At 41.5% G+C, this 15,365-nt stretch overlaps 1 protein-coding gene across 2 annotated transcripts in view; it reads right to left on the bottom strand.

The window, feature by feature from the left end:
* The window catches only part of PDE1C (phosphodiesterase 1C), a 502,728-nt gene that overhangs the window by 275,699 nt on the left and 211,664 nt on the right, over positions 1-15,365 (bottom strand). Inside the window, exon 3 of one of the 2 annotated variants that reach the window (XM_065939407.1) lies at positions 10,678-10,704. The exons of the other annotated variant lie outside the window; for it this stretch is intronic. Within the exon in view, the coding sequence (XP_065795479.1) occupies positions 10,678-10,704 (27 nt within the window). The remainder of the gene's footprint in view (positions 1-10,677; positions 10,705-15,365) is intronic. 2 annotated transcript variants of the gene reach the window in all.

Genomic DNA, 15,365 nt, shown 5'->3' with positions numbered 1-15,365 from the left:
ATATATGATTTCATTCTGGGCTCCCAAGAACCCCAGGAAATATTAACATTTCCACTGGACCTACAGGAAACGAAAGCTATGGTAGGAAGGGAACCTACCCAAGCCTGACCCAAGATTTGTGCCACAATTCATATTTTAGTCTAGAAATGAGTGACTCTAAACCCCCATTCTTGACCCAACCCTCTGCCCTTCTTCCTTCACGGATGAGCAAAGATTACAGACATGTCTCTTCCAAAGCACATTCTCAGTTTAGTCTACTCCCTCCAGCTTGCTTAGAACTTTTCATACAGGTTCCCTTTCCCCAAAGTTATGGGAATAAACAATACAGAGCATAGCATGATTCTACTTCTGCAAAGACACAGGGAAAAATTCAGGCAGTGAACTTTTTTCATGAACTTTGAAAAGGCATTATCATATTAAATCAGAGGACAGAAAAATACAAGTTTTCCTTTATCTGATTTTATTTTTGTTATTTACTTTATATGCATAAAGGATTATGTATTCATGTGTGACTGATTACACTGCTTCAAAGCATTTTAAGTGGTTAAATACTAAAATAAATAATTTTGAAAAAAAAATTACTTGGTGGTAGAGGTGAAGAACTTTTTCCCCTTTTCTCTTTTAATCACATTATGTAAATATAGCCTGTTGGGGTTTTTTTAAGCCTTCATTGAACTTTCCTGAGAACTTCAACTTTTGGGTTAAAGCCAAATATGAAAATTTTCAAATGTAAAATGTCTTGATGAGAAAATAAAAATTTGCAGAGTAGGGAAATGAATTCCAAAAGGCATATTTTTCTGACCCTTTGACTTTATTCAGTTTTGAACTGCTTCATTTGGGAGTGGGAAGGGGTTCCACAGCTGTAAAAAATTATAAAACTACCAGAATAGAAAAAAAAAAAAAAAAAAACAGACATTTTTGGTATCTCAAAGACCTGCCTTTAAACTCTAGCCCAACCATTTCTCTGCTTTGTGACATCAGTCAAGTTACTTGTTTTTCCTGAGTTCTTCATCTGTGAACCAGAATCACTGTGAAGATTAAATAAGATAATGTGCATGAAGCTCTGCCACGTGGTAGATATACAATAAACTTGATCAACAGAGTACCTTTCAGATATACTTTTTTTTTTTTTTTAAATTTTATTTTATTAGTTGGAGGCCAATTACTTCACAACATTTCAGTGGGTTTTGTCATACATTGACACGAATCAGCCATTGAGTTACACGTATTCCCCATCCCGATCCCCCCTCCCACCTCCCTCTCCACCCGACTTCTCTGGGTCCTCCCAGTGCACCAGGCCCGAGCACTCGTCTCATGCATCCCACCTGGGCTAGTGATCTGATTCACCATAGATAATATACATGCTGTTCTTTTGAAACATCCCACCCTCACCTTCTCCCACGGAGTTCAAAAGTCTGTTCTGTACTTCTGTGTTTCTTTTTCTGTCTTGCATATAGGGTTATCGTTACCATCTTTCTAAATTCCATATATATGTGTTAGTATGCTGTAATGTTCTTTATCTTTCTGGCTTACTTCACTCTGTATAATGGGCTCCAGTTTCGTCCATCTCATTAGAACTGATTCAAATGAATTCTTTTTAACGGCTGAGTAATATTCCATGGTGTATATGTACCACAGCTTCCTTATCCATTCATCTGCGGATGGGCATCTAGGCTGCTTCCATGTCCTGGCTATTATAAACAGTGCTGCGATATACTTATGTTTTTGCCAAAGTTTATGTTTTACCAATTGTCCTTTTAATATCCTTCTCATGATTAGTTCACACTATTTAGGTGAAGTTGCTGCTGTTGCTGCTACTGCCAAGTCGCTTCAGTCGTGTCCGACTCTGTGTGACCCCATAGACAGCAGCCCACCAGGCTCCCCCGTCCCTGGGATTCTCCAGGCAAGAACACTGGAGTGGATTTCCATTTCCTTCTCCATTAGGTGAAGTTAGAAATATCTAAATCATGGGTGATCTGGCTTGTGGTCAAAGGACCATCACTACAGGGCCAGACTATGTTATCTGCCTAGTGACCTCCATGATAATCAGCAATGTTGTTCCTCCCCAGTGATTCAGATATAGGTCACAGAGTGTTTGTCATCACTGTAAATGTTGGTTGGTGGTCTGAGCTTTCTTGTAGAAAACCTCAGCAATTAGAATCATAGAATAACATTTTTGAGCCACAAGGAATCATATCAATTCTCATGTTCAAGCTTATCTCTTTTACTGTTGAGGACTCTGAGATAAGAGAGGAGTTAATTGCAAAGCTAAGCTAGTGACAGAATATAAATCTGATTCTTAATCTTTCATCCATACCAGTGGTTCTCAATCACAGGTGATTTTGCCCCCCAGTGAACCTTTAAGAGGGTTTGCTATTGACATCTAGTGAGTAGAGTCCAGGGATGTTACTAAACACCCTACAATGCAAAGGACAGCTGCTACAAAAACACAAACAGTACCAAGATTAAGAAACTCTGATCTACACTACTGGACCCAGAGTCTCCCAACACTCCAAAAGTTGCCTTATAAGCTGACACTGTTGGACACTGGACTTGGCCCCCATTTGGAAGTCCTCACCTATGACTGAATTAATCAAGTCAATTCTTCCTCTTCAGTATTGACGGCTAGTGGGATTAGGAAGGATATAGAGATGTGCCTACTCAGGCAACTGAAAGTCTGAGCTTAACTTCTGAAGCACAGTGACATGCCAGCATGAGTGCTGCTGAAATCTTCCAGAAGCACTTAGGTCTTATTAGGCAATCTAAGAAAATGATTCTCAAAACCATTTCGGCAAAACATCACAGAACCGTCAAATGATGTGTACCACATAGTTATCAAATATTCAGAATAATGCACCACAAACAAATACATTGATGCTGCACTAAACATCTCCCAGACTAACAGCCTTAATGGAGGAGAGAGAGAAACTGAAGCACTGAGGTAGAACAAAAACACTCTCAAGAGTTTCCACCCAACGCCAGAGTTCCATAGTAAAAGAGCTTAATCAGAAAAGCAGATCCAAGGATCTGCAAGCAATTGTGTATTTTCTGGTTCTTGCCCTTGCATGCCATCTGGCTTGCTGACCTCATAGGTCTTCACCCTGGCCAGTGTGAAGGCCAAATAGAGCCTGAATGTGGGAGCATGTGGTGATCTGCAAGTATGAGTCATTCATCAATCTAAGCTTATTTACTCCCAGTTCCACCTGGTAATTCTGGCTTTAATTCTGACCCATGGTAGAAATATGTGAAGGACCCAATCTGATTCACTCATAAAGTCAACCCACATTTAATAAATACCAACCATGTCCAAAGCACCATGCTTGAGTAGGGATCATAGTCCCTACTCAAAAAAAATCACAATGATGTCAAGAAAAATGACAAGCATCCAACTAATTCTTGTACCCAGCACTAAAGTAGTGACTGGGGGAACAAACTCTCTTTTAGGTAGAACGATGGAAAGAAGGCCCCATGGAAAGAAATGGCATTTGAATTAGACCTAGAAGAAAGAGTGGGAATTCAACAGGTAAAAATGAGAACATTCAAAATACTAGGAAAGACTATGAATGAAGAAGGGATGACACAAAACACAAGGCAAATAGGACATCAGCAAAGAGTTGAGCTTGATGGGAACTCAAAGTGAATGGGAGGGAATAACAGAGACAAAGTAGGAAAACTGAGATGGAGACAGATGTAGAAATCCTTCACGTTCTAGATAAGAAAGTAGTCTTTATTAGCTGAAAGGAAGCCAGTGGAGGTTTGTTGCTTTTGGAGTTACTGTTGTTATTTCTAAACAAATGTGACATCATCAGAGACTCTGTGGAAAAAGGAATCATACATGTGTGAGCAGAATGGAGATGAAGTAACCAGAGTAACAGGAGCAGTCAGGAAGCTATTCAAGACTCAGAGAGACAGATAATGAGACTGGACCAAGATCATGAGAGTGAAAAGAGTGAGGAGGAAGAGCCCACAGCTTATTAGAGACCCATTTATCACATTTGGAGGCGGAGAACACAAAGCTAAAGTTGGAGAAACACACACAACAGCAGTTCATACAAAGCAACTCAAGAGATCCTGGATGAGTGGGAGAATGGTAGTGACTATCACAAGTGAAGATGGAAGAGAAAAGAATGATGAACTGTGTCCAGGTGGTCCTCTTAACTCAAAAAAATGACAAATCAGTGCCAAGGTAATTCCTGCTACTGGTATCTAAATGAACCACCCACGGAACTCTGGAGGTCCACTGGTTAAGAATCCGCCTTGCAAGGCCATGTTCAATCCCTGGTCAGGAAACTAGATCCCACATGCCGCAGGGCAACTACTGAGCCCTATTACTCCAGAGCCCACGAAGTCCCTGTGCACTGCAATGAAGACCCAGGACAGCCTAGGGAGACGGACAGATAGACAGACTACCCAGACTTAGTGCCTGAGCTACTTACTTCACCTCAGCACCCTCTCCTCCCAGGCCAAGTCCCCAGCTCCTGCTAAATAGACCCTTAAATCCAGATCCTGTGCCTATGCTCCCCAGACTCCTGCTGAGATATCTGGAGTATGACCAAGTGAGTAAGGGATGAATGAGCAGCAGTTGCCTTACATGCTACAATCTGAGCAAACTACCTGTGTGGACCCTCTGTCATTCTCCATTCTCCCCGGCTGTTTCCTCTGAAGTCACACTACTTACAGACCACTTTCCCTGTTAACTGTCTTTGGATTATCCTTTGTGGCTAAGTCTCAGTGTCCATCTATGATCTGTGCTCTAACCACACCACTTTGTTCCTTTCTCCGGTCCACTCTGCCTGCCACCATTCACTGTCAAGTCACCCTGACTCAGCTGGCAATCTCAGAACTTAAACTGGACATATTCTCACAGCTGATCACATGGTTCCTACTACTTTGAGAATTGGTTAGTCATCACAAACACATATAGGAAAATATTTTTAAAGGGTTTTATCTCTTAGAAGAGTCCCTTGCCCCTTGTATTAGATGTCACCACTAATACTTGGGCTCTAAATGTCAATACAACTGAATAAGTAGTAGTATGCAAGACTGGTTATCCATAAGCATGCAAAAATATGTGTATTGATGTAACCTATCACCCCTTTAACTTTCCCAACAAGTTTATTTGGCTGTCCTTCTTTTACCATGAAGGTAAAAGACTACATCCACTGAGTCTGTGTCAACAATGCCAAAAAGAGTTTCAGGATTCACCAGTGAATCTTAACATGTCTGGGATGAAATGGGCGCATCTCAGCAAAAGATGCACCTGTTAACACAAGAATACAAGTACTTGGAAGGCAGTCTTCCCAAAGTGTGATATCCACTCACCTTCCTGCCCATCCCCACCCACACACACCAATCTATTATTAACAGCAAAGGTGGAGGTTCTGTTGATGACTCATTAAGTATGCTGTTCCGTGAAGGCTGACACAGGCAGACCTGACTAGAGGAATCATTTGCTGGATTTAATCAATTATTGGGTTCATCAAATGTGATTACTGAGTCACATAAAAATCCAAGTGAAAGAAGCATTAGACACTTGAGGGAAAAAAATAACTCCTTGTTTTGCCTTGCAACAGATGGAGGTCATTCTGTTTTCTGTGTGTGTAAGATGCGCTTTATCCATTACTTGCACGTACTTGTATCCTGAGTTGTCTTCTTAACATCCAGAATATCTTAAAGCCATTTGCCCTTCTGAGAAAAACCTAAAGACTCAGCAAAACATACATTTTTAAAATAACTGAAGACATTGAAGAAAACCAAAAATCCTCAACTATTTCATTAGATTTTAATATACTTCTAAGCACCATGAATGTTAAAAAACACTGTAGGGTCTCTTTGTGATCTAGTGACAGAAGAGTATATGATAATTTAAGTACCTTCTCCAAAGATCTAATTGCTCCCAATAACATTCAATATTTACATCTATTATAGCATTTACCATATTTTATTGTAATTTTTTTCACAGTCACACCTAACAATCCCAAGACTTCCCAGGTGGCATTAGTGGTAAAGAATCCATACAATGTAGGAGATGTGGGTTCAATCCCTAGATCAGAAAGGTCCCCTGGAGTAGAAAATGGCAACCAACTCCAGTATTCTTGCCTGGACAGAGCATTCCATGAACAGAACAACCTGGACGGCTACAGTCCATAAGGCAACAGAATCGGACACAACTGAGTGACTGAGCAAGCAGCCACGTCTACAAGCCTGTGTACCTCTTCACAGAGGTTATTTCACATATGTTTTTATTTCCAGTGTTTTTTAAGTATATATCAATAGCAAATATTAAGTAAACTTTTGTTAAAATTGGAGATTATTGCAAAGTACTATGCATGTAACTATCAACCTAATGTCAACTAACAAGAAGAGAGACAAGTCTGGCTGAAGTTAATTGCTCACAGAAATGTCTAGAAATATGAAACACGTACATCAATCAGACAGAGTCAGAATCAGAACTTCCACTAAAAGAGCTAAACAGAGCTAGAATTAATAACTGTGGTGTTGGAGAAGACTCCTGAGAGTCCCTTGGACTGCAAGGAGATCCAACCAGTCCATCCTAAAGGAGATCAGTCCTGGGTGTTCACTGGAAGGACTGATGCTGAAGCTGAAACTCCAGTACTTTGGCCACCTGATGCGAAGAGCTGACTCATTGGAAAAGACCCTGATGCTGGGAGGGATTGGGGGCAGGAGGAGAAGGGGACGACAGAGGATGAGATGGTTGGATGGCATCACCGACTCGATGGACATGGGTTTGAGTAAACTCCAGGAGTTGGTGATGGACAGGGAGGCATGGCATGCTGTGATTCATGGGGTCACAAAGAGTCAGACACGACTAAGCGACTGAACTGAACAAAACCCTTCATGCTAATGAGGATTTTGCTATCTGGTGAACTTAAAACTCCAACTCCTGGCCATCTTGGCCAAAGTATTTCCACTGTTCAGTCATATGAAAACAGAACAATAGTCCATGGAGGTCCCTCAGGTGTGTGGATATGCCTTTCCTTGTACCTCTGCCTGGAATTGTGATGAACAGTCACAGTTCCCCTCACACACTGAAATACGGTGAGTATGTGTTCTTGTGTGTGTGTGTTGGAAGCTCTTCTGACATAGATTTAACATTACATCATCCCTTGTAACAGTTGTTTTTCTTTAGGAGTAGCCCAGAAATATTAGATTATTTCTAAGTATCTGTGATTATTTTACATATGGTCTGGCATGCTTTCTCAAAGATATAAACTTCTCATAGCCAGACCTGACACCCTGAAGCTGTAGCTGTATTGAAAACAACCTGAGGAGAATTTCATGGGGAAGCAGGCTTCCAGTGTAATCCTCTCTAGCTGTCAAATAGCCATTTCACCACTTCAACAAATCTCTTGAAATGATTGGCCTTCATGGACAAGACCCATTCATAAAGCCAAAGGATGGTTCCCCTTAATTGTGTTGATTTAAAGCTCAATTCAATAAGGCTTTCCGTGCAGGGAGAAGCTTACCCCCTACCTACAGGTGCCCTTGCTAACCCAGTAAAGAGTACTCGTAATATCACTCTTTTGATTGAAATTCTGCTCTTGAAAGAGGTGAGTACGTTTTCCTTAACACTAAACGTGAGACTCAGTAGAATCACTATCATCAAAATATCGTTCTTGTGGGCTACTAAGATCTGCCTAACATTTTGTGAAAAATTCAAAGAAAGATGTCTACCTCAGTTGGGTTGTAGTTGGATAATGATGACTTTACAAGCTAGTGGATTTTTTTCTTATCATTGCTTTTGAAGGTGAATAAATACATGGGTGAAATGAAATTAAACTTAGCAAGAAGACTTTAAACAAAGATAGATGATTTGTGTATCTTAGGCTGTCTTTTCCCTAATGTTCAAAGCAAACCTATAAGATTTAAAGATTTTTAATGTAACATTTGAGTCATTTGATTTTCCTACATGAAGTCACCAACTTTACTTGACTCATTATTAACTGAAGCCAAATAACTACACTTAGAATTCAACTGACCAGCTGAATTCACACTAGTATACCTGTCCCTAACATGAAAAATCCACTCCATCCTAAAGGAAATCAGTCCTGAATATTCATTGGAAGGACTGATGTTGAAGCTGAAACTCCAATACTTTGGCCACCTGATGTGAAGAATTGACTCATTTGAAAAGACCTTGATGCTGGGAAAGATTGAAGGTGGGAGGAGAAGGGGACAACAGAGGATGAGGTAGTTGGAAAGCATCACCGACTCAATGGACATGAATTTGAGTAAAGTCCGGGGGTTGGTGATAGGGAGGTCTGGCGTGCTATAGTCCATGGGGTAGCAAAGAGTCAGACATGACTGAGCGACTGAACTGAACTGAACATGAAAAAGGAATCACAGCTATTCCCAGTCCAAATGAATCATCCAAGAGACAAGCATATATTCAAACATACCAGTATCAGAGAGGGGTATCAAGATATGTTTAAAAGTGTGTACCATTCATCAAATGAGGTATTCACAGACTCCCAATTTACAGATCTCTGGAAAAGGTCTCAAGCAAGATCATTCTGCAAAAGGTTGAAGGTTTGATACATGAAAATGGCCTCAAATTCATTAACACCTTTTCATCAAGAGATATAATCTATGTCCCCTTCTCTCAATCTGGATGGGTTGTGCAACACCTTAACCAATAAGATACAGCAGAAGTGACACTGAGCCAGTTTCAGGGAGATAGCATCTTCCACTCTTTATCTCTTGGAACACATGGCCTAAGAAGCCAGTTAAGAGTTCAACTCCCCTGAGATCACCTTCCAATAGAAGCTCAAGCTCATGGAGACATTTTGGAGGATGAAAACCATGTGGAGAGAGAGAAGAAACAAGGAGCACCAAAGCTCCCCCATGCAAATGAAGACTCAATCTTGGAAGTGCATCCTATATCCCCAGCAGCCCTGGATGACACCAGGTGTGTCAGACCCAAGACACCCAGACAAGTCCTTCCTGAGTTCCTGACCTAAAAAATCATGAGCAAAGTAAAACCTTTGTTCTAATCCATAAGAGTGGTGATAGATTAGCAGACACAGATCTATTTCATATGAGGATAGGTATGTGATTAAACAGAGAAGAGCTCAAACCACGCCTCTATCAATTTGCACTTCACTTCAACAAAGCTAATAAGCTAAAATCAGTCTTTTTTTACATTGACATCAAAATGCAACAGTGTTCATGTGAGATATGCAAAAATATGCTTTCCTCCAAAGTTGATATAGTAATTTGAAACCTGACAGGTTTGAGAAGGTCTCCTGTAAAACTCCCTCTTATCTGTCTATTTATCTCCCCTTAAAATAAAATTGAGGCAACACTGAAATATCTTATACCCCTAGTTAACTACATGTAAAAATGATAAATTACCTTTTACAACTGAAGACAATTATGCCCTTTAATCTGAGTGATTAATTTACACCATTCTTAGTGGTTTAAATGCAATCACTACCATGAGCCTGATGAACCCGAACAAGACAGAATTATTTGGCCATCTGTATAAGCTTACTATATTTAGAGAAGTACAGCAACCCTCTAGGAAGCTTTAAAGTTTTAGTTCATTTTCTCTCAATGATTGTGTACCTCCTCACTGCATATCAAATGATGACACCACTACTTTGGATTACTGAATTTATTTAGAAACCATAGGACATATGAGGCTCTACTATGAGATGAGACTTCTAGAAAAGGTCATATTAAAGTCATCATCTGATGGTAATACTATTTTTAAAACTTTTTTATTTTTATGTATTTATTTTTGGCTGCACGGGTCTTCATTGCTATATGCAGGCTTTCTCTAATTGCAGCAAGTGGGAGCTACTCTCCGGTTATGGTGCATGGGCTTAGCTGCTCTGCAACATGTGAGATCTTCCTGGACCAGGAATCGAACCTATGTCCCCTGCACTGGCAACTGGATTCTTAACCACTGAACCACCAAAGAAGCCCTGAAAGTACCATTGTTGAAACCTACTGGAAGATTTTAATTGCAACAGTAATTTTTTATCTCATGTAACCTGTTTAAAATCACAATACCAAAGTCAATTAATGAAAAGCAAACACTAGCCTTTTAGACAGAGCCATAGGTTTCTATTGCCCAGCAAACAAAAGACCTAAGCGGCTTTATTTCTATGGAATGTGCTTTCCAAACTCTTTGCAATAAAACAGAGTAATGGAGGGTAATGAGAGATGATATTCTACTTTAAATTACCCTTTTTATGGTTAAATCAAAAGACTGCCCTTGAAGGAATCTGTATCTATGTTTTGAGCTCAGTAGCATTTCGTCAGAAAATCAGCCTAGGAGAATCCAAACCAAAACATGCATTTGAAGACCTTTCTGTGCTCCCATCCATAAACCCTGACACGCTCGCCCTCAGCCCAGCCCCAGTCTGGTCAAGGTTTAGTAAAATCACTGGATAGTTTGGCAGTAGTGAGTTTTTAAGCAACTGGACCCACTCTTATGTGAGAGTATACACTTACTATGCCACACCAAGTACCTGCAACCAATTTTTAACTACAGCAACAGTAACAACTCAAAGATAAAGCAGGCAACTCACTGAGAAGGAACCAAGACTCTTTATTACAATCAATGTCCATCATGAGCTTGACTTGTGAAGAACTGTGACACAGAGGAGTCAACCAACCAGCTCCCCTTTCTCAGAGAGATGCTCTTACCTCTGGGACGTTTTCTTATATTTCCTCCTGTGGGAAAAGAAGCATAAACACAGATCAGAAAAGAGTTTGCTGCAGGTGGTAGGTGAGAAAAAGCTTCAATGGGGATGGACACAGAGGTGAACACTGTAGAAAGTTCTCTCTGTGAGGCTGGTGGATGTCAAAGCCCACTTAAAAGTTCTGTGTTACAGAATGTTGTGCTTGAAGGCACAGAACCACAGTCTCAGCTGTTACACATAGCATGTCCAGAGGATGTTCCGCCCTTTCCCCTCTGAGGGCACTGTAGCATCTTGGTTGAGATCAGATTTTAAAGACAGCAAGAACCAGGTTCAAATCTCAGCCCTTCAGCAGGTTCATGGGGTGGTTGAGGAATAAATGGGCAGACGTTTGCAAAGCATGTCTTATACCTGGCATATTAAATGGTCAATAACTATTAGCTATTTGTACTGTCATTATTGTTACTATTATTCTCATCAGCTTGCAATGAAGTCTCTTTAAAGATTTGCCTTTTAAAATATAAATGTGTAATCATGCAACTAGACCATAATATCAGACATAAGGTCTTCAGAGAAGGAAGGAGTGAGGAAAGGGGCAATGAGAAGGTCTAAAAGCAAAAGTGGTGAGAGCAGCATCAGGAGCTTGCTACTTATTGGCTCAGCTCAGTACCCCAGAAAAGTCCCAGGAAGCACAGTGGCTGGAGGTCTACTCCACCTCTCCTATTTATGTTTCTCATTTAGCCAGGGGCAAATCTGTTGGGGATGGAGCTTCTCAATCTATCAGAGGGAGGTTATGTCTGCCCTGTCTCTCTTACCTGGGTCATTGTGGCATTCAAGGAGGAAATGGCCATAAAAGTTTATTTTCCAATGTATCCCGATGTTTTTCATGTTTGTGTCAACTTTTGTAGATTTCAAAGACCCTCAAAAGAGTTTTAGAAGACTCTTTACTGGAGGGGATTAGAGGAAAAGAAGTGGTGAGAGAGGAAAATGAACCTCCCAGGAGCATCTCCAGGAAGGACAATGCTTCCCAGTTGTCCCTGGTTCCACATCAACATTCCCATTACAGTCACTGCACCAGGAAGCCAAGCCACTGATTTGCTAATAGAGTTGTAAGTTGCACATGCTTAAAAAAAAAAAAAAGAAAGAAAAAAAGGCACAGATGTGTCAAATTCAGAATCCCTACAACCTATGACACTTTGTTCAAGTGAAAGCATACATGACGATGTGACATGTTAAATGAAGTAAGTCATGTATGGCACCAAATCCAGTGTGATCTTGACCTGGTATGTACAAAGAAAATGCACCAGAGTGATAACCATGAGCCCATGGTAGTAGGTTAGTGAATCACTACTTTTATTTTTACTTGCATTAATTTTCTATATTTTCTATTTAAATGAGCATTTCTATTTTAAATGAGCATTAAACGAAGTTACAATTAGAAAAAATGTATAAAATATTCACATACCTATTCACATACACATAGTCACATACACAGATATACATATTTATAGGATGAACACACAGAAATATTTACATGTTTGAATTATAGCATATAGGTAGGAAAGAAGGTCCACTAACAGTTGACCTAATGAGTTAGGGCTTGGGGCTTAGAGTAAACTACCTGTGTTCCAATCTTGGCTGCGACACTCAGCTCTACAGTGTTTATATTTGACACCTCTGAGCTTCAGTTTCTTCATCTGTAAAGTGGGAATAATCAGAGCACCTCTCTCAAGACCTTACAGTGAGAAATAAAGGAGATCACCCACCTGAATCTCAGCTCCCCAAAGGCAGATTTTTTATATGCCTCTCCACTGTATCCCTGGCGAAGGAAATGGCACCCCACTCCAGTACTCCTGTCTGGAATATCCCATGGACAGAGGAGCCTGGTAGGCTACAGTCCATGGGGTCGCTAGGAGTCAGACAAAACTGAGTGACTTCACTTTCACTTTTCACTTTCATGCATTGGAGAGGGAAATGGCAACCCACTCCAGTGGAGAATCCCAAGGACGAGGGAGCCTGGTGGGCTGCCGTCTATGGGGTCGCACAGAGTTGGACATGACTGAAGTGACTTAGCAGCAGCAGCAGCAGCCACTGTATCCCACTGCTTAAAACAGTGTTTTGCACTCCCTCCAAAAACTGATGGATGTGCACTGACCGTCCTCGACACCCCCTCCAGCAGTGACAGCTCACGCTCACTAGGCAGTAACAGGGGCAGAGGTTTCATCTACCGGCAGAGAGCACAGTGACCTGTGGGTGTGACCCAGGCCCTTGAACCTTGCTAGAACTGCTGTCTAACAAACCGAGCTAAGACGTGTTTGGTAAGACTGGAAAATAACCCACAGAAAGTGTGCAAGGACCAAAGGTAAGGGGGCAATCAGACCAAATGGATGCCCCTGGTTCCCACCCAGAAACTCAACTAGTTCTATCAACAAAGGGCATCGTCAGAGGCCAGAAGAAGACAATCTTTGGTACTGGCTTCCACAGAACTCTTACCAGCACCACTGAGAACGCTAAAAGCATCAAAATGAACAAAAATAAGAAAAGCTTCCATTTTCAGCAACTACTAGTAACACACACTTAACATATATCACTGCTGCTGCTGCTGCCAGGCAGCAGGCAAGAACACTGGAGTGGGTTGCCATTTCCTTCTCCAACGCATGAAAGTGAAAAGTGAAAGTGAAGTCGCTCAGTTGTGTCCGACTCTTAGCGAGCCCATGGACTGCAGCCCACCAGGCTCCTCCGACCGTGGGATTTTCCAGGCAGGAGTACTGGAGTGGGGTGCCATTGCCCTCTCTGACTTATATCACTAATCCTCATAAAAACCCTGCTAAGATCCACTCTCTGAAAGAATCTGAATTCTAAAAAAGGAAATTAAGACATGTTACCAAAAGTGTTACTTTGTTATAACAACCAAGACTGAGAAATGGCTCAGGAAGTTTTGTCAAAGAGGTAGTTTTGATGGACTGGGGTAGGGGTCGGGGGGGTGGGGAACAGAGTTCCACAAGGAGAAATATGTAAGAACGTGGGGCAAGCAGGTGAGGAGGGTATGCCTGGTGACCTCAAACCAGCTCGGCTCAGCCAGATTCAAAAGCAGATAGCAGGTTCTAAGTCTAAAAAGTGCTCAAAACAAAGCTAATCAAGAAAAGTAATAAAATATATACATTTAAAAAAAAGAAAAGAAAAGAGGACACCAGAGAGAAGGGGGGGCCACCTCTTACATCACCCTGTGGAAAGGTGATAGGGCTCTGGAATGTGATAATCCTGGTTCAAACCCCAACTTCTCCCTCTCTAACTGAGACTCAGACAAGCTCAACACTAAAGCAAGCTTTAGCTTCCACATCTCTAAAATGGGAGGGATAAGCTCAGAGAATATAATATATTGAATTACCGGGCACCGTGCATGCCATGTAAGGGTCATTCTAAAAGGTTTAGGACTCTCTGTCCCTCATTTTCAGTTTCTTGAGCCTAGGGGTCCTGTCATAGGGCTCACTGCATCCATCCCAAGGGTGTGCACATCAACCAGCACATGCTGGCACATGACAAGTGTCTGCTGGCAAAATAAATAAATAATGTGTAGCTGTCATCCACAACTACCAAAATACGGGTTGTGCTTTTGGTAGAACCAAAAAACAGAGACCAAAAATCTGATTTTCAGTCCAACTCATCTCCCTGACACTCACTCGCCACCTTCATCAATGCATTCCTGAACTTACACATTCTGAAGTTCTCCCTTCCCATCTTGTCCCATTTAGACAAACAGCTCCCTCATCAAAAGAGACCCAACCCAACCAGTATCCTCTTACACTGGAGCTGAAAGGTCAGTGTTTAAAACACAAGAGAAAATACAGATATACGGAAATTGCTCTACTCAAGATCCTACTCACCGATCATCTTGACTCAGCAAGATGGTGAGGCCCGAGACCTCTGCTTTCAGTTGAGACATCACTTCCTCCTGAAAGCCGTCTGGGGCCTCCCACACTGGATCATCCCTTTTGTGTGTTCCATGGTGACTTAGCTCATCTGTTATGCTGATGGCAAGATCGAAGGCTTGTCCAGTATCTGCTAGTGGTTCTCTCTTGCCTAACATGGTGCTTAACAAATGACAAGTGCTCAATACATTGTTGTGTGAATGAGTGGATTTATCAAGACACTAACCAAAATGCTTTCTTTCTACTCATTTTTCTTCTGTTCGGTGATAATTCACTATAAGCAGTGAGGACATCTACCACAGACATGGTTTTCTACACACAGGAGGAATGCAATGAGAGAAGGCCTGGGAGGTGGACAGTGGTGGGATGCTCAATCGTTGAGCACCTCCTCTGTTCCACGTCTGTTACCTAAATTAACTCACTTTGACCTCCAACAGACCTCAGGAGGTTAACCTCACTTTATATTTGATGGAAGGGATGCCCAATGGCTCAGCAGGTAAAGAATCTGCCTGCAATGAAGGAGATACAGGAGATGCAGGTTCAATCCCTGGGTCAGGAAGATCCCCTAGAGAAGGAAATGGTAACCGACTCCAGTGTTCATGCCTGGGAAATCCCAGTGACAGAGGAGCCTGGAGGGCTACAGTCCGGATTCGCAAGGAGTCGGACATGACAGAGTGGCTAAGCATACACACACATTTGGTGGAAATGAGGCTCAGAGAGTTTAAGTAACTTGACTAAGGATACAGAACCCTGAACCGACTGAGAC

Source organism: Muntiacus reevesi, chromosome 6 (assembly GCF_963930625.1).
Source record: "Muntiacus reevesi chromosome 6, mMunRee1.1, whole genome shotgun sequence".
Taxonomy (NCBI): domain Eukaryota; kingdom Metazoa; phylum Chordata; class Mammalia; order Artiodactyla; family Cervidae; genus Muntiacus; species Muntiacus reevesi.
The sequence above is the reverse complement of the archived record's forward strand: the minus strand, read 5'-3'. Positions and strand labels throughout refer to the sequence as shown.